The 19,847-nt window shown below is 43.3% G+C and overlaps 1 protein-coding gene across 1 annotated transcript in view; it reads right to left on the minus strand.

Moving 5' to 3' along the window:
- LOC135557317 (formin-like) overlaps nucleotides 1-19,847 on the minus strand; it is a 51,040-nt gene that overhangs the window by 21,591 nt on the left and 9,602 nt on the right. The window contains 8 exon segments of the mRNA XM_064990501.1: nucleotides 554-674; nucleotides 856-915; nucleotides 1,093-1,239; nucleotides 2,191-2,320; nucleotides 2,795-2,883; nucleotides 3,031-3,092; nucleotides 7,531-7,618; nucleotides 9,174-9,315. Coding sequence (XP_064846573.1) covers nucleotides 554-674; nucleotides 856-915; nucleotides 1,093-1,239; nucleotides 2,191-2,320; nucleotides 2,795-2,883; nucleotides 3,031-3,092; nucleotides 7,531-7,618; nucleotides 9,174-9,315 — 839 coding nt within the window.

A 19,847-nucleotide genomic window follows, 5' to 3' on the forward strand; every position in this document is an offset into this window, starting at 1 on the left:
CATGTCTCTGCCTGCCTGCATGTCTCTGCCTGCATGTCTCTGCCTGCATGTCTCTGCCTGCCTGCATGTCTCTGCCTGCCTGCATGTCTCTGCCTGCATGTCTCTGCCTGCATGTCTCTGCCTGCATGTCTCTGCCTGCATATCTCTGCCTGCATGTCTCTGCCTGCATGTCTCTGCCTGCCTGCATGTCTCTGCCTGCCTGCATGTCTCTGCCTGCATGTCTCTGCCTGCACGTCTCTGCCTGCATGTCTCTGCCTGCATATCTCTGCCTGCATGTCTCTGCCTGCATGTCTCTGCCTGCCTGCATGTCTCTGCCTGCATGTCTCTGCCTGCATGTCTCTGCCTGCATGTCTCTGCCTGCCTGCATGTCTCTGCCTGCATGTCTCTGCCTGCATGTCTCTGCCTGCATGTCTCTGCCTGCATGTCTCTGCCTGCACGTCTCTGCCTGCATGTCTCTGCCTGCATATCTCTGCCTGCATGTCTCTGCCTGCCTGCATATCTGTTTGTGTTGCTGACGTCACAGTGTTGTGATTAGGCATGAATGACCTCTGACCTGTCAGGTCTCGTCTCAGCTGTCTCAGGTCCTTGGTGATGTCTTCAAACTTGACCTGGGCAGCCAGGAACACATCCTGAGGCTCAGGGAGAGGAAATACACTTCTCTCTGTTCCAGCGTTCTGGAGGGAAACAAAAACAGCAACATCAGACTGACAACAACAACATGATATTTGTTCCACATAGAAACAAAAACAATAAAAAATGAAAACACCAGAATGTCTAAAAACTAAACCACCACCCATAGACTAACTTTCAGTAAAATGCATGTCAATAAAGTGATGAACAAATGTTTGACATGACCTCGTCCAGGTTGCGGAGATAGTACGATGTTACATAGTCAACCAGACTGATACGATTGTCCTTCAGAAAAACAGAATAGAACAGAGAAGATAAACGATCCTAAACCACAAAGGAAACCAACACAAAGCAATACATCTGTTCTGTATTCTGCTTCTAAAAGGCTGTGAGTTGCAGGTCTTTACTAGGTGATATTATACACTAATCTAACCCTACTTTGTCTTGTAACACAGCCCTTACCCTGCTCTTGACGTCCTTTAGTTTGGGCAGGATCTCTAGTCCGAAGCCGTCTGCCTGTCCTCTGGTCCTGTTGCCCCCGTTCATGTGGTTCCCCAGGGCTAGAATCAGACCCAACACCTCCCTTACACTGCAGGTGTCCATCAGATCCTGGAGACAGAAATGCACTAAACATAGTGTTGACTGTACTTCAGACCACTGAGACCAAGTTACATTTATGTTTAATGTGATGATGCGGTCGGTGACACATTGCTTCTTGAAAGTCCAATATCTTGAAAACTTGATTGCTGACATGCAAAACATTTTAGGATTGTATCGACAGTGGACTAATGAAACAAATACCAACAGATCGTTTTTGATTGGAGTTTCTCTATAAGACTCTTTATTTAGTCTGCAAAATGTGTTCTACAATAAAACACATTTCCTGTGGTTTCTATGTTGCTGGACCACTAAAACACTCTACCCCTTTGACAGCCATCTAGTATGAACTAACACGAAGAGAGAGTTTCACCCGTTGACAGACATCTAGTATGAACTAACACGAAGAGAGTTTTACCCTTTGACAGACATCTAGTAGGAACTAACATGAAGAGAGAGTTTCACCCTTTGACAGACATCTAGTATGAACTAACACGAAGAGAGAGTTTCACCCTTTGACAGACATCTAGTAGGAACTAACATGAAGAGAGAGTTCCAACCTTTGACAGACATCTAGTAGGAACTAACATGAAGAGAGAGTTTCACCCGTTGACAGACATCTAGTAGGAACTAACATGAAGAGAGAGTTTCACCCTTTGACAGACATCTAGTATGAACTAACATGAAGAGAGAGTTTAACCCTTTGACAGACATCTAGTAGGAACTAACATGGAGAGAGTTTCAGTAGGAACTAACACGAAGAGAGAGTTTCACCCTTTGACAGACATCTATTATGAACTAACATGAAGAGAGAGTTTCACCCTTTGACAGACATCTAGTATGAACTAACATGAAGAGAGAGTTTCAACCTTTGACAGACATCTAGTAGGAACTAACATGAAGAGAGAGTTTCACCCGTTGACAGACATCTAGTAGGAACTAACATGAAGAGAGAGTTCCAACCTTGCAGACGCGAGAGACAATGTCCAACTTGTGCTGAATGGAGTCGATGGCGTCTATGAAGACAGACTGGAAGATGATACATGAAGCCCTGTCTGGGAAGTCTGGTATCTGAGATAACTCATAGAGGAACCTAGAGACGACACAGGGGACATGATGGACGTTACTTTGATGTTACTACCGTCTTCGTCAAGTCTTTGAAAGATGGTGCTTTAGAGGCGTTGGTTCCTTGAGGCGGAGCTAATCACGGTTATACAGAATATAAAACATGTGATACGGAGTCCCCTCTATCGTCTCCCTGTGGCGGGCCGGGCGCACGCATGCTGACATTGGTTGCCAGATTCACGCCGTTTCCTCCGACACGTTGGTGCGGTTGGCTTCCGGGTCAAGCGAGCATTGTGTCAAGAAACAGTGCGGCTTGGCAGGGTCGTGTTTCGGGAGGACGCGTGACTCTCGACCCTCGCCTCTTCCGAGTCCGTACAGGAGTTGCAGTGATGGGACAAGACTGTAACTACCAATTGAATATCACGAAATTGGGGAGAAAAAGGGGTACATTTAAAAAAATATATATAAATGATGTGATGAGGAGGGTAAGGAGAACACTCACTGTTCAGGTTTGTCCAGCAGCTTGACCTGCTCCTCCTCGGAAGTTTGGTAGTGTTTCTTTATCCGCTGCAGCTCATCAGGCTGGGCTCTCTGAGATGAGAGAGGCACAAACAACACTTGACACTGAAGAGGTCTTGAAATGCAAAAAAAAAAGTCAGGCTGGGCTCTCTGAAAGGGAAACCAAACTGAACAGTACAATAAAAGAACAGGAGGACAGATGTAGGTCAGGACACTCACGTTTTCGTATAAAGCCTGAATGGTTTCCACGTCCACTACGGAGTTGTCCACATTCAGCACAGCTACAGGGAGTAAACAGGTTCATTGAGTCATGCTTTAAATCAAAGGACACGTTTGTGGGACACTGTCCCTTCCCAGCTCATGCCTGGAGGAGCAGGGAGTTTTACAGTGTGTTGATTTAGTCCTGGGGCAGAGAAGGATATTCTTGCAGGGCATATAGTGGTGGTGTAGACAGAGCTATATTAGTGAGGCTTTCACCATAATCACACAAAATACCAAGCTAAGCAAACTGGCCAAGTACTTCTCTTGTCACGATTCCCAAGGTCTCAAGTTTCAATGAGCTGAAATGAGGTTTCCCTGTTGTCCCCTGCTGTCCCCTGTTGTCCCCTTTTCTGTCCCCTGGTGTCCCCTGCTGTCCCCTGTTCTGGTCCCTGCTGTCCCCTGTTGTCCCCTGTTCTGGTCCCTGTTGTCCCCTGTTCTGTCCCCTGTTCTGTCCCCTGTTTTGTTCCCTGTTGTCCCCTGTTCTGGTCCCTGTTTTGTTCCCTGTTGTCCCCTGTTCTGGTCCCTGTTCTGGTCCCTGCTGTCCCCTGTTCTGGTCCCTGTTTCGTTCCCTGTTTTCCCCTGTTCTGGTCCCTGTTGTCCCCTGTTCTGGTCCCTGTTTTGTTCCCTGTTGTCCCCTGTTCTGGTCCCTGTTCTGGTCCCTGCTGTCCCCTGTTCTGGTCCCTGTTTTGTTCCCTGTTGTCCCCTGTTCTGGTCCCTGTTCTGGTCCTTGCTGTCCCCTGTTCTGGTCCCTGTTTTATTCCCTGTTTTCCCCTGTTCTGCCCCCTGTTTCGTTCCCTGTTTTCCCCTGTTCTGGTCCCTGTTTTGTTCCCTGTAACTACCCTGTTATCACACACACACACACACACACACACACACACACACACACACACACACACACACACACACACACACACACACACACACACACACACACACACACACACACACACACACACACACACACACACACACACACACAGAGCCAAAAGATCTCCAGGGATGGGAAACAAACTGCTCCCTGCCACAGAAACCAAAGACACCCACAGTGTAGACTCCTTCCTCTTTACAGTACGGTATTTCCCAGAAAAAATAGGAACTCTCAGTCTACGTCCCAACTGGCCCCCTATGCTCTATATAGTGCACTATCTTTGATCAAAGCCTTATGGTTTCTAGGGGCTCTGGTTAAAGGAAGTGCACTATATAGGGAATAGGGTGCCATTTGGAACTCAGCCTCAGACTGTAATTGTGGGATGTTTGTCTAATACTGATCATATATCTTGTTCATTCATTAAATCCTGATGTTCCACCCGGTCGGACTATATAAGACATGACAGTAAATCCTGATGTTCCACCCGGTCGGACTATATAAGACATGACAGTAAATCCTGATGTTCCACCCGGTCGGACTATATAAGACATGACAGTATTACAGTACAGTTGAATGGTGATGGTTGGAATCAGCCTCTGTCTGTCTGTCTGTCTGTCTGTCTGTCTGTCTGTCTGTCTGTCTGTCTGTCTGTCTGTCTGTCTGTCTGTCTGTCTGTCTGTCTGTCTGTCTGTCTGTCTGTCTGTCTGTCTGTCTGTCTGTCTGTCGTCAAATACAGGTTAGAGGGGCCAAGAGTCAGATGTTTAGTTGTGGTTCAGATGACTCACTTGGTTGGAGCGTAACCATGCATAGATTACCCACATGTAAAGGGGGATACCTAGTCAGTTGTACAACTGAACGCCTTCAAATGAAATGTGTCTTCCGCATTTAACTCAACCCCTCGGAATCAGAAGCCCAGGGAACATCGGGTTAACTGCTTTGTTCATGGGCAGAAAGACAGATTTTTACCTTGTCAGCTTGGGGATTCGATCTAGCAACCTTTTGGTTACTGGCCCAACTCTCCTGCCCGCCAGGCTACCTGCCTCCTCACTGGGCACAAACTGGTTGAATCAAAGTTGTTTCAACGTAATTTGTCAACGCATTGTGACGTGGAAGCTACGTGGAAAATAAATTGGATTTGAAAAAAGTAATCAAGGTAAAATGTTGTTTTGAGGTGAAATTTCAAGCAGAAGAATTATGTCTCCATGGTAACCACATTTAAAAATAGACAAACCTTGTATAAAATATGTTGAATTTGTACCTTTAAAACATTGTCAGATCTTCAACGTTATATCCACTATCAGTAAAAATACATGTGTCTGGCCAGCACCTCCTACTGGAGAATTGATCAATCTACAGCTAGCTACCCTTTGTTCTCCTATCAGGGGTTTTAATCCAGATCAGCCCTGTTTGCTATGACCATTACCAGTGTGCTATTGTGAGAATGAATGTTGAGAGATTTCCACTTAAAAACGAAATAGATTTACTGTTGCTATCAAAGTCGTTCCAAAGGGAAGGTTTAACAGTGCAAATGAAATGTGAACATAAGCGTATCACTCATTTATCATGAATGATGCTATGTATATGCCTATAGAGCATTTGCAAAGTCAACAACAGTTATTGTTTCAAATTTACCCAGAATTCCATTACAAATAGACAAGGATTTCAAGCTCTGTTTGGTTTCAAATGTAATAATATTTAGTGATTATTGAATTGTGTTTGGTTGTCAACACAACCAAATATCAACATTTGAAGGAGATGTATCTTCTGCTTGGATAGTTCCATCTGTTCCACTGACTTAGTCTGGTTTTAATTCCAGTTTGTCTACAAATTAATAAATAATATGTTGGGTTCACGTCTCCATCTCAACCAAAAATCTATGTTAAAGAAAAGGACTAAATCAAATCAAAGTTTATTTAAAGTGCATTTAAAGTTTGCCAGTCTAAATCTAAAGAGATACATCTCCTTCAAATGTTGACACATGGTTGCCATAACAACCAAACACAATTCAGCATCACTTTTAAAATACAATAAATAGCCTATGAACTTGTCAACAGTTTAAAAATGACATGCTGGATTAAAGTTAAAGAATGGGATTAAGTCAGTGGCTCAGATGGAACAATCCAAGCAGTAGATACATCTACTTTAAATGTTGATATTGAGTTGCATTGTCAACCAAACACAATTAAATATTACTTTGTTATTCAGTAAATAGTCTAAAGTTAAGGCCATCTTACATCTAATGTAACATTCAACCCTAAAATTAGTAACACATCCATGGCCATGTTTAGAGGTTACTGTAACTATAAAGTTCTCCTAAAGGTACTTTTAATGTAATCTAAACTGTAATCCAGGTCATTTGTTTCTGCTATTAGATGAAGCAAAGCAATATTAATTCACTTTTTACTGCAGTGGGCTAAATCAGGGTTACACAGAGTGTTTCTTGGTAGTCTTCAACACATCTAGTTTACACCTCACACACATGGTTATGGTCTGACAAAAAGAACACACCTGTACCATATCAGACATAGAGTTGAAAAGTACTGTGTTACATTTTTAGTTTGCATCCCAATATTACACTCTATATACATCACAGAAGACTGAAATGAAACAAAACCGTTTGCTATAGAAACACTGGATGAATGTATTTTAAATTTTATAATGTTTATGAATTCGGGAAATTCTGAAAAATATGACTAACATTCCAACAATGAGGCCACTAGAGGGCGCTTTGATCATTTTACTGCAGGAAAAGGCTACACTGTTGTATAAATAAACAAATTCCAATTTAAACTTTGCTGTACTTTAAAACGTTTGAAAGGGATCGACATTTTGTGTGACAACTAAACCCAAACAAAGTTTTCCGTTGTAATTTTGTTGTGGTTAAAAGCATAGTGATAACACATTGTAAATTCAACTGAATTCTGGTGGTCTTTTTCAATGGATGAATATAGGACGCAATTGCATTGATCTCAACCAAATATTACCCAATTATCCACGTTGAATTTATGTGGTGTGCCCAGTGGGTGGTGCTCGAGTGGTGGGTTTGAGTCCTACGTGGGCCACAAATATTGAATATAGCGTATGTGTAAACTGTAAATCGTGCCAGACTATCTTAGATTAAAGTTGTATGTTCTGGTAAATTCATAAAAAATCCTACAATGTGATTTTCTGGATTTTTGTTTCTTATTTTGTCTGTCATAATTGAAGTGTACCTATGATGAAAATTACAGGCCTCTCTCATCTTTTTAAGTGGGAGAACTTGCACAATTGGTGGCTGACTAAATACTTTTTTGCCCCACTGTAGGCATTTCTCTTCTATTTATGTAATAACTTTGGATAAAAGCCTCTGTTGAATGTCAAGATTACATTTAAATAGAGAGTATATATACACCCTTCTTCTCAGAGACGATGTTAGATGTACAGTATATACCAGTGGTTTTCAAACCTCATCTCGGGGATACCAGGCGTTTCACGATTTTGTTGCGGCCCTGAATTAGCTCTCCCGATTCAACTAATCAAGGTTCACCTAATCTGATTCACCTAATAATCCCAGAGGAGAGGTTTGAAAACCAATGCTATGTGTCACTCACCTTCCTGTATGTCCTTCATCGCCAGGTGCAGACTAGAGATGAGGATCCCTACGGCCTGGGAACGCTTCCCATCCAGCAGCTTCATGATCTGCTGGAGGAGAGAAAACTGTGTGAGTAGAAGTTGCCTCTAACCACTGACACTGGGTGAGATATTAGTCTTCCCATCCAGCAGCTTTATGATCTGACCAGGGAGAGGAGGACAACATAGTGACCATGACAACAGTGGAGCATGGCTGACCATCAGATGAGGTAAGAGGAAGGGAGCTGGACTAATGGAAACTAATAGAGGGTCATTAATGGAGAGAGTCGCTCTCTCTCTCTCTTTCTCTCTCTATTCTCTCCCCCTTCACCTCTCTCTCCCCCTCTACCTTTTCTGTATTTCTCTCTCTCTCTTCTCTCCCCTCCTTCCCCCCTCTCTCTTCTATCTCCCCGTCTCTGTCTTTCTCTCTTCCCCCCTCTGACTCTCTCACTCTCTTCTCCCCCCTCTCTCTCGCTCAATTCAATCCAAAGGGCATGGGAAACATATGTTAACATTGCCAAAGCAAGTGAAGTAGATAATAAACAAAAGTCAAATAAACAATAAAAAATGAACAGTAAACATTACACTTACAGAAGTTCCAATAGAATAAAGACATTACAATGTCATATTATGTCTATATACAGAGTTGAACTGATGTGTAAATAGTTAAAGTACAAAAAAAATAAAAAAAAATAATAAATAAATAAACATAAATATTTGTTTCATTTACAATGGTGTTTGTTCTTCACTGGTTGAACTTTTTTTGTGGCAACAGGCCACAAATCTTGCTGCTGTGATGGCACACTGTGGTATTTCACCCAGTAGATATGGGAGTTTATCAAAAATCTTTGTGGGTCTGTGTAATCTGAGGTAAATATGTGTCTCTAATATGGTCATACATTTGGCAGGAGGATAGGAAGTGCAGCTCAGGATATTTTTGCAGAATTCTGCAATGAGAGTCTCAATTTGGTGTTTTTAACCCATCTCGCACTCCCTCCCTCCCTTTCTCTCTCTCTCTCTCCCCAACTCTCTTTCTCCCCCCCTCTCTCTCTCTCTCTCTCTCTCTCTCTCCCTCCTCTCTCTCTCTCCCTCCTCTCTCTCTCTCCCTCCTCTCACCCTCTCTCTCTCTCATCTTCTCACTCTCTCTCCCCCCCTCTCTCCCCCCCCTCTCTTTCTCTCTCTCTCTCTCTCACCCTCACTCTCTCCTTTTCTCTCTGATGGAGAATATCATCACAGTCCAAAAAGGCATAAAAGTACATTGAAGGTCACAACATGGTGTTCAGTACCTATTAAAGTGGAAGTGCATAATTCATAGCCAGAGCTGTAGCTGGAAGACTTTTCCATGTGTCTTGGCTGACTACTGACAAAACGACCATGGGGACTTCATCTTGGCTGACTATAGAAAAACGACCATGGGGACTTCATCTTGGCCATTCCAAGAGCAAATGCAGACACTCTTGGCCTCTAGCAATACAAAAATGCTGAATATTTGAGAAAAACCATAGTTACGGCTAGATGTAATGAAAGTGCCAGGCTGGTATGTTTAATCCTCAGATACCAGTGTCCTCTAGTGGACAATAGACACATTGCTACCTTGTATTGAGCAACATACAGACTACTGTACCTTCTTGGCCTTGGGTTTCTTCTCATAGGCCTCTGCCAGAGGTTTTCTCTTGGTCTGTACGGTGGTCTTGGAGAACAGGTCTTCAAACTCTGTGGTGTTGATGATGTCTGGTTCCTCAAGAGAGTTCCACAGTGTGTTTTTACTGGGAAAGCAGAAGGTGGGGGGAAGAGAGAGAGAGCGAGAGAGAGAAAGAAAGTTAGTGAGAGAGAGAAAGAGAGTTAGTGAGAGAGTGAAAGAGAGAGAGAAAGAGAGTTAGTGAGAGTTAGTGAGAGAGAGAAAGAGAGAGAGAAATTTGGAAAAATTACCTGATTTGACTATTACTACCAAGGACTATCAAGAAAAAACTTCTAACAAACCAAAACCTGCAGAAGAAACACAGCGGAACCTGGAAAAACCATCCAACACAAAACTGAGTGAGTAATGTTCAGTCTGAACCTACTTCTTATTAAGCCAGAAAGTAAAAGACAATAGTCTCTAGGTAATTGTGTTATATAAAGCTTCATAAATAAGGCTACGAAGCTACCAACCTGCCTGCACAGAACTGACCTGGCTGCAGCTTCAATTAGCACTGAAATGCAGAGGCCTTTGAAGCAGTACCCCATGGCTTATCCCTGTAGAGAGGTCCTTACAATACAGTACCCCATGGCTTATCCCTGTAGAGAGGTCCTTACAATACAGTACCCCATGGCTTATCCCTGTAGAGAGGTCCTTACAATACAGTACCCCATGGCTTATCCCAGTGGAGAGGTCCTTACAATACAGTACCCCATGGCTTATCCCTGTAGAGAGGTCCTTACAATACAGTACCCCATGGCTTATCCCTGTAGAGAGGTCCTTACAATACAGTACCCCATGGCTTATCCCAGTGGAGAGGTCCTTACAATACAGTACCCCATGGCTTATCCCTGTGGAGAGGTCCTTACAATACAGTACCCCATGGCTTATCCCTGTGGAGAGGTCCTTACAATACAGTACCCCATGGCTTATCCCTGTGGAGAGGTCCTTACAATACAGTACCCCATGGCTTATCCCTGTGGAGAGGTCCTTACAATACAGTACCCCATGGCTTATCCCTGTAGAGAGGTCCTTACAATACAGTACCCCATGGCTTATCCCTAGAGAGGTCCTTACAATACAGTACCCCATGGCTTATCCCAGTGGAGAGGTCATTACAACACAGTACCCCATGGCTTATCCCAGTAGAGAGGTCCTTACAATACAGTACCCCATGGCTTATCCCTGTAGAGAGGTCCTTACAATACAGTACCCCATGGCTTATCCCTGTGGAGAGGTCCTTACAATACAGTACCCCATGGCTTATCCCAGTGGAGAGGTCCTTACAATACAGTACCCCATGGCTTATCCCAGTGGAGAGGTCCTTACAATACAGTACCCCATGGCTTATCCCAGTGGAGAGGTCATTACAACACAGTACCCCATGGCTTATCCCAGTAGAGAGGTCCTTACAATACAGTACCCCATGGCTTATCCCTGTAGAGAGGTCCTTACAATACAGTACCCCATGGCTTATCCCTGTAGAGAGGTCCTTACAATACAGTACCCCATGGCTTATCCCTGTAGAGAGGTCCTTACAATACAGTACCTCATGGATATTAAAAATAACACTACTCGGAATAAGGACAATCCAGAGACACTATTTGCTGACTGCTACAAAGAGGGGAACTTAAGCAACTTAATTGTCCACACAGACCATCCCCTGGCATGGCACAGTGCTATATTAACCAGACCATCCCCTGGCATGGCACAGTGCTATATTAACCAGACCATCCCCTGGCATGGCACAGTGCTATATTAACCAGACCATGCCCTGGCATGGCACAGTGCTATATTAACCAGACCATCCCCTGGCATGGCACAGTGCTATATTAACCAGACCATCCCCTGGCATGGCACAGTGCTATATAAACCAGACCATCCCCTGGCACAGTGCTATATTAACCAGACCATCCCCTGGCACGGCACAGTGTTATATTAACCAGACCATCCCCTGGCACAGTGCTATATTAACCAGACCATCCCCTGGCACAGTGCTATATTAACCAGACCATCCCCTGGCACAGTGCTATATTAACCAGACCATCCCCTGGCATGGCACAGTGCTATATTAACCAGACCATCCCCTGGCATGGCACAGTGCTATATTAACCAGACCATCCCCTGGCATGGCACAGTGCTATATTAACCAGACCATCCCCTGGCACAGTGCTATATTAACCAGACCATCCCCTGGCATGGCACAGTGCTATATTAACCAGACCATCCCCTGGCATGGCACAGTGCTATATTAACCAGACCATCCCCTGGCACAGTGCTATATTAACCAGACCATCCCCTGGCATGGCACAGTGCTATATTAACCAGACCATCCCCTGGCATGGCACAGTGCTATATTAACCAGACCATCCCCTGGCATGGCACAGTGCTATATTAACCAGACCATCCCCTGGCATGGCACAGTGCTATATTAACCAGACCATCCCCTGGCACAGTGCTATATTAACCAGACCATCCCCTGGCACAGTGCTATATTAACCAGACCATCCCCTGGCATGGCACAGTGCTATATTAACCAGACCATCCCCTGGCACAGTGCTATATTAACCAGACCATCCCCTGGCATGGCACAGTGCTATATTAACCAGACCATCCCCTGGCATGGCACAGTGCTATATTAACCAGACCATCCCCTGGCACAGTGCTATATTAACCAGACCATCCCCTGGCATGGCACAGTGCTATATTAACCAGACCATCCCCTGGCACAGTGCTATATTAACCAGACCATCCCCTGGCATGGCACAGTGCTATAAGAGCACACTACCCCTATGTCAAGAGAGAGAGTATTGGCCCAGGGTGGAACCTCACAATACTAGACATCGAGGGAATTGAAAACAACCTCTGTTAACATGTACAAGTCTGGGACAGTAATGGTGCAGGGATTACTCAAGCAGTTCCAGCAGGACGTTTATGGGATCAAAGAGAGAACAGCAGGAAAAGATCTCTCTCTGGGATGACTCCCCCATCCTGAGTGAGTCTGACCACACCTCTTCAAACTGTCCTGCAGACAAGGATTGATAGTGGTAGTGACATGTTAAATGTCTAGTCTTCTTTATGGCTCTAATCTGATAGTGGTAGTGAGATGGTAGATGTCTAGTCTCCTTTATGGCTCTAATCTGATGGTGGTAGTGAGATGGTAGATGTCTAGTCTCCTTTATGGCTCTAATCTGATAGTGGGAGTGACATGGTAAATGCCTAGTCTCCTTTATGGCTCTAATCTGATAGTGGTAGTGACATGGTAAATGTCTAGTCTCCTTTATGGCTCTAATCCGATAGTGGTAGTGACATGGTAAATGTCTAGTCTCCTTTATGGCTCTAATCTGATAGTGGTAGTGAAGTTGAAGATGTCTAGTCTCCTTTATGGCTCTAATCTGATAGTGGTAGTGATGTGGTAGATGTTTAGTCTCCTTTATGGCTCTAATCTGATAGTGGTAGTGAGGTGGTAGATGTCTAGTCTCCTTTATGGCTCTAATCTGATAGTGGTAGTGATGTGGTAGATGTTTAGTCTCCTTTATGGCTCTAATCTGATAGTGGTAGTGAGGTGGTAGATGTCTAGTCTCCTTTATGGCTCTAATCTGATAGTAGTCGGGAGATGGTAGATGTCTAGCCTCCTTTATGGCTCTACTCTGATAGTGGTAGTGGGTGGTAAATGTCTAGCCTCCTTTATGGCTCTAATCTGATAGTGGTAGTGAAGTGGTAGAAGTCAAGCCTCCTTTATGGCTCTAATCTGGTAGTGGTAGTGACGTGGTAGATGTCTAGTCTCCTTTATGGCTCTAATCTGGTAGTGGTAGTGACGTGGTAGATGTCTAGTCTCCTTTATGGCTCTAATCTGATAGTGGTAGTGATGTGGTAGATGTTTAGTATCCTTTATAGCTCTAATCTGATAGTGGTAGTGAGGTGGTAGATGTCTAGTCTCCTTTATGGCTCTAATCTGATAGTAGTCGGGGGATGGTAGATGTCTAGCCTCCTTTATGGCTCTACTCTGATAGTGGTAGTGGGTGGTAAATGTCTAGCGTCCTTTATGGCTCTAATCTGATAGTGGTAGTTAAGTGGTAGAAGTCGAGCCTCCTTTATGGCTCTAATCTGGTAGTGGTAGTGACGTGGTAGATGTCTAGTCTCCTTTATGGCTCTAATCTGATAGTGGTAGTGACATGGTAAATGTCTAGTCTCCTTTATGGCTCTAATCTGATAGTGGTAGTGAGATAGTAAATGTCTAGTCTCCTTTATGGCTCTAATCTGATAGTGGTAGTGGGTGGTAAATGTCAAGTCTCATTTATAGCTCTAATCTGATAGTGGTAGTGGGTGGTAAATGTCTAGTCTCCTTTATGGCTCTAATCTGATAGTGGTAGTGGGTGGTAAATGTCTAGCCTCCTTTATGGCTCTAATCTGATAGTGGTAGTGGGTGGTAAATGTCTAGTCTCCTTTATGGCTCTAATCTGATAGTGGTAGTGAGATGGTAGATGTCTAGTCTCCTTTATGGCTCTAATCTGATAGTGGTAGTGACATGGTAGATGTCTAGTCTCCTTTGTGGCTCTAATCTGATAGTGGTAGTGAGGTGGTAGATGTCTAGTCTCCTTTATGGCTCTAATCTGATAGTGGTAGTGATGTGGTAGATGTTTAGTCTCCTTTATGGCTCTAATCTGATAGTGGTAGTGAGGTGGTAGATGTCTAGTCTCCTTTATGGCTCTAATCTGATAGTAGTCGGGAGATGGTAGATGTCTAGCCTCCTTTATGGCTCTACTCTGATAGTGGTAGTGGGTGGTAAATGTCTAGCCTCCTTTATGGCTCTAATCTGATAGTGGTAGTGAAGTGGTAGAAGTCAAGCCTCCTTTATGGCTCTAATCTGGTAGTGGTAGTGACGTGGTAGATGTCTAGTCTCCTTTATGGCTCTAATCTGATAGTGGTAGTGAGATAGTAAATGTCTAGTCTCCTTTATGGCTCTAATCTGATAGTGGTAGTGGGTGGTAAATGTCAAGTCTCATTTATAGCTCTAATCTGATAGTGGTAGTGGGTGGTAAATGTCTAGTCTCCTTTATGGCTCTAATCTGATAGTGGTAGTGGGTGGTAAATGTCTAGCCTCCTTTATGGCTCTAATCTGATAGTGGTAGTGGGTGGTAAATGTCTAGTCTCCTTTATGGCTCTAATCTGATAGTGGTAGTGAGGTGGTAGATGTCTAGTCTCCTTTATGGCTCTAATCTGATAGTGGTAGTGATGTGGTAGATGTTTAGTATCCTTTATAGCTCTAATCTGATAGTGGTAGTGAGGTGGTAGATGTCTAGTCTCCTTTATGGCTCTAATCTGATAGTAGTCGGGGGATGGTAGATGTCTAGCCTCCTTTATGGCTCTACTCTGATAGTGGTAGTGGGTGGTAAATGTCTAGCGTCCTTTATGGCTCTAATCTGATAGTGGTAGTTAAGTGGTAGAAGTCGAGCCTCCTTTATGGCTCTAATCTGGTAGTGGTAGTGACGTGGTAGATGTCTAGTCTCCTTTATGGCTCTAATCTGATAGTGGTAGTGACATGGTAAATGTCTAGTCTCCTTTATGGCTCTAATCTGATAGTGGTAGTGAGATAGTAAATGTCTAGTCTCCTTTATGGCTCTAATCTGATAGTGGTAGTGGGTGGTAAATGTCAAGTCTCATTTATAGCTCTAATCTGATAGTGGTAGTGGGTGGTAAATGTCTAGTCTCCTTTATGGCTCTAATCTGATAGTGGTAGTGGGTGGTAAATGTCTAGCCTCCTTTATGGCTCTAATCTGATAGTGGTAGTGGGTGGTAAATGTCTAGTCTCCTTTATGGCTCTAATCTGATAGTGGTAGTGAGATGGTAGATGTCTAGTCTCCTTTATGGCTCTAATCTGATAGTGGTAGTGACATGGTAGATGTCTAGTCTCCTTTGTGGCTCTAATCTGATAGTGGTAGTGAGATGGTAAATGTCTAGTCTCCTTTATGGCACTCATCTGATAGTGGTAGTGAGGTGGTAGATGTCTAGTCTCCTTTATGGCTCTAATCTGATAGTGGTAGTGAGATGGTAAATGTCTAGTCTCATTTATGGCTCTAATCTGATAATGGTAGTGAAGTGGTAGATGTCAAGCCTCCTTTATGGCTCTAATCTGGTATTGGTAGTGAGGTGGTAGATGTCTAGTCTCCTTTATGGCTCTAATCTGATAGTGGTAGTGAGATGGTAGATGTTGAGTCTCCTTTATGGCTCCAATCTGATAGTGGTAGTGACATGGTAGATGTCTAGTCTCCTTTATGGCTCTAATCTGATAGTGGTCGTGACATGGTAAATGCCTAGTCTCCTTTATGGCTCTAATCTGATAGTGGTAGTGACATGGTAGATGTCTAGTCTCCTTTATGGCTCTAATCCGATAGTGGTAGTGACATGGTAAATGTCTAGTCTCCTTTATGGCTCTAATCTGATAGTGGTAGTGAAGTTGAAGATGTCTAGTCTCCTTTATGGCTCTAATCTGACAGTGGTAGTGAGATGATAGATGTCTAGTCTCATTTATGGCTCTAATCTGATAGTGGTAGTGAAGTGGTAGATGTATAGCCTCCTTTATGGCTCAAATCTGATAGTGGTAGTGGGTGGTAAATGTCTAGCCTCCTTTATGGCTCTAATCTGGTAGTGGTAATGAAGTGGTAGATGTCTAGTCTACTTTATGGCTCAAATCTGGTAGTGGTAGTGACGTGGTAGATGTCTAGTCTCCTTTATGGCTCTAATCTGATAGTGGTAGTGACATGGTAGATGTCTAGTCTCCTTTATGGCTCAAATCTGATAGTGGTAGTGGGTGGTAAATGTCTAGCCTCCTTTATGGCTCTAATCTGGTAGTGGTAGTGAAGTGGTAGATGTCTAGTCTACTTTATGGCTAAAATCTGATAGTGGTAGTGGGTGGTAAATGTCTAGCCTCCTTTATGGCTCTAATCTGGTAGTGGTAGTGAAATGGTAGAAGTGGAGCCTCCTTTATGGCTCTAATCTGATAGTGGTAGTGACATGGTAGATGTCTAGTCTCCTTTATGGCTCTAATCTGATAGTGGTAGTGAGATGGTAGATGTCTAGTCTCCTTTGTGGCTCTAATCTGATAGTGGTAGTGAGATGGTAAATGTCTAGTCTTCTTTATGGCTCTCATCTGATAGTGGTAGTGAGGTGGTAGATGTCTAGTCTCCTTTATGGCTCTAATCTGATGGTGGTAGTGAGATGGTAGATGTCTAGTCTCCTTTATGGCTCTAATCTGATAGTGGGAGTGACATGGTAAATGCCTAGTCTCCTTTATGGCTCTAATCTGATAGTGGTAGTGACATGGTAAATGTCTAGTCTCCTTTATGGCTCTAATCCGATAGTGGTAGTGACATGGTAAATGTCTAGTCTCCTTTATGGCTCTAATCTGATAGTGGTAGTGAAGTTGAAGATGTCTAGTCTCCTTTATGGCTCTAATCTGATAGTGGTAGTGAAGTTGAAGATGTCTAGTCTCCTTTATGGCTCTAATCTGATAGTGGTAGTGAAGTTGAAGATGTCTAGTCTCCTTTATGGCTCTAATCTGATAGTGGTAGTGATGTGGTAGATGTTTAGTCTCCTTTATGGCTCTAATCTGATAGTGGTAGTGAGGTGGTAGATGTCTAGTCTCCTTTATGGCTCTAATCTGATAGTAGTCGGGAGATGGTAGATGTCTAGCCTCCTTTATGGCTCTACTCTGATAGTGGTAGTGGGTGGTAAATGTCTAGCCTCCTTTATGGCTCTAATCTGATAGTGGTAGTGAAGTGGTAGAAGTCGAGCCTCCTTTATGGCTCTAATCTGGTAGTGGTAGTGACGTGGTAGATGTCTAGTCTCCTTTATGGCTCTAATCTGATAGTGGTAGTGACATGGTAAATGTCTAGTCTCCTTTATGGCTCTAATCTGATAGTGGTAGTGAGATAGTAAATGTCTAGTCTCCTTTATGGCTCTAATCTGATAGTGGTAGTGGGTGGTAAATGTCTAGTCTCATTTATAGCTCTAATCTGATAGTGGTAGTGGGTGGTAAATGTCTAGTCTCCTTTATGGCTCTAATCTGATAGTGGTAGTGGGTGGTAAATGTCTAGCCTCCTTTATGGCTCTAATCTGATAGTGGTAGTGGGTGGTAAATGTCTAGTCTCCTTTATGGCTCTAATCTGATAGTGGTAGTGAGATGGTAGATGTCTAGTCTCCTTTATGGCTCTAATCTGATAGTGGTAGTGACATGGTAGATGTCTAGTCTCCTTTGTGGCTCTAATCTGATAGTGGTAGTGAGATGGTAAATGTCTAGTCTCCTTTATGGCACTCATCTGATAGTGGTAGTGAGGTGGTAGATGTCTAGTCTCCTTTATGGCTCTAATCTGATAGTGGTAGTGAGATGGTAAATGCCTAGTCTCATTTATGGCTCTAATCTGATAATGGTAGTGAAGTGGTAGATGTCAAGCCTCCTTTATGGCTCTAATCTGGTATTGGTAGTGAGGTGGTAGATGTCTAGTCTCCTTTATGGCTCTAATCTGATAGTGGTAGTGAGATGGTAGATGTTGAGTCTCCTTTATGGCTCCAATCTGATAGTGGTAGTGACATGGTAGATGTCTAGTCTCCTTTATGGCTCTAATCTGATAGTGGTCGTGACATGGTAAATGCCTAGTCTCCTTTATGGCTCTAATCTGATAGTGGTAGTGACATGGTAGATGTCTAGTCTCCTTTATGGCTCTAATCCGATAGTGGTAGTGACATGGTAAATGTCTAGTCTCCTTTATGGCTCTAATCTGATAGTGGTAGTGATGTGGTAGATGTTTAGTCTCCTTTATGGCTCTAATCTGATAGTGGTAGTGAGGTGGTAGATGTCTAGTCTCCTTTATGGCTCTAATCTGATAGTGGTAGTGATGTGGTAGATGTTTAGTCTCCTTTATGGCTCTAATCTGATAGTGGTAGTGAGGTGGTAGATGTCTAGTCTCCTTTATGGCTCTAATCTGATAGTAGTCGGGAGATGGTAGATGTCTAGCCTCCTTTATGGCTCTACTCTGATAGTGGTAGTGGGTGGTAAATGTCTAGCCTCCTTTATGGCTCTAATCTGATAGTGGTAGTGAAGTGGTAGAAGTCGAGCCTCCTTTATGGCTCTAATCTGGTAGTGGTAGTGACGTGGTAGATGTCTAGTCTCCTTTATGGCTCTAATCTGATAGTGGTAGTGACATGGTAAATGTCTAGTCTCCTTTATGGCTCTAATCTGATAGTGGTAGTGAGATAGTAAATGTCTAGTCTCCTTTATGGCTCTAATCTGATAGTGGTAGTGGGTGGTAAATGTCTAGTCTCATTTATAGCTCTAATCTGATAGTGGTAGTGGGTGGTAAATGTCTAGTCTCCTTTATGGCTCTAATCTGATAGTGGTAGTGGGTGGTAAATGTCTAGCCTCCTTTATGGCTCTAATCTGATAGTGGTAGTGGGTGGTAAATGTCTAGTCTCCTTTATGGCTCTAATCTGATAGTGGTAGTGAGATGGTAGATGTCTAGTCTCCTTTATGGCTCTAATCTGATAGTGGTAGTGACATGGTAGATGTCTAGTCTCCTTTGTGGCTCTAATCTGATAGTGGTAGTGAGATGGTAAATGTCTAGTCTCCTTTATGGCACTCATCTGATAGTGGTAGTGAGGTGGTAGATGTCTAGTCTCCTTTATGGCTCTAATCTGATAGTGGTAGTGAGATGGTAAATGTCTAGTCTCATTTATGGCTCTAATCTGATAATGGTAGTGAAGTGGTAGATGTCAAGCCTCCTTTATGGCTCTAATCTGGTATTGGTAGTGAGGTGGTAGATGTCTAGTCTCCTTTATGGCTCTAATCTGATAGTGGTAGTGAGATGGTAGATGTTGAGTCTCCTTTATGGCTCCAATCTGATAGTGGTAGTGACATGGTAGATGTCTAGTCTCCTTCATGGCTCTAATCTGATAGTGGTCGTGACATGGTAAATGCCTAGTCTCCTTTATGGCTCTAATCTGATAGTGGTAGTGACATGGTAGATGTCTAGTCTCCTTTATGGCTCTAATCCGATAGTGGTAGTGACATGGTAAATGTCTAGTCTCCTTTATGGCTCTAATCTGATAGTGGTAGTGAAGTTGAAGATGTCTAGTCTCCTTTATGGCTCTAATCTGACAGTGGTAGTGAGATGATAGATGTCTAGTCTCCTTTATGGCTCTAATCTGATAGTGGTAGTGACATGGTAAATGTCTAGTCTCCTTTATGGCTCTAATCTGATAGTGGTAGTGAGATAGTAAATGTCTAGTCTCCTTTATGGCTCTAATCTGATAGTGGTAGTGGGTGGTAAATGTCTAGTCTCATTTATAGCTCTAATCTGATAGTGGTAGTGGGTGGTAAATGTCTAGTCTCCTTTATGGCTCTAATCTGATAGTGGTAGTGGGTGGTAAATGTCTAGCCTCCTTTATGGCTCTAATCTGATAGTGGTAGTGGGTGGTAAATGTCTAGTCTCCTTTATGGCTCTAATCTGATAGTGGTAGTGAGATGGTAGATGTCTAGTCTCCTTTATGGCTCTAATCTGATAGTGGTAGTGACATGGTAGATGTCTAGTCTCCTTTGTGGCTCTAATCTGATAGTGGTAGTGA

Source organism: Oncorhynchus masou, chromosome 16, assembly GCF_036934945.1.
Source record: "Oncorhynchus masou masou isolate Uvic2021 chromosome 16, UVic_Omas_1.1, whole genome shotgun sequence".
In the NCBI taxonomy this organism is placed as follows: domain Eukaryota; kingdom Metazoa; phylum Chordata; class Actinopteri; order Salmoniformes; family Salmonidae; genus Oncorhynchus; species Oncorhynchus masou.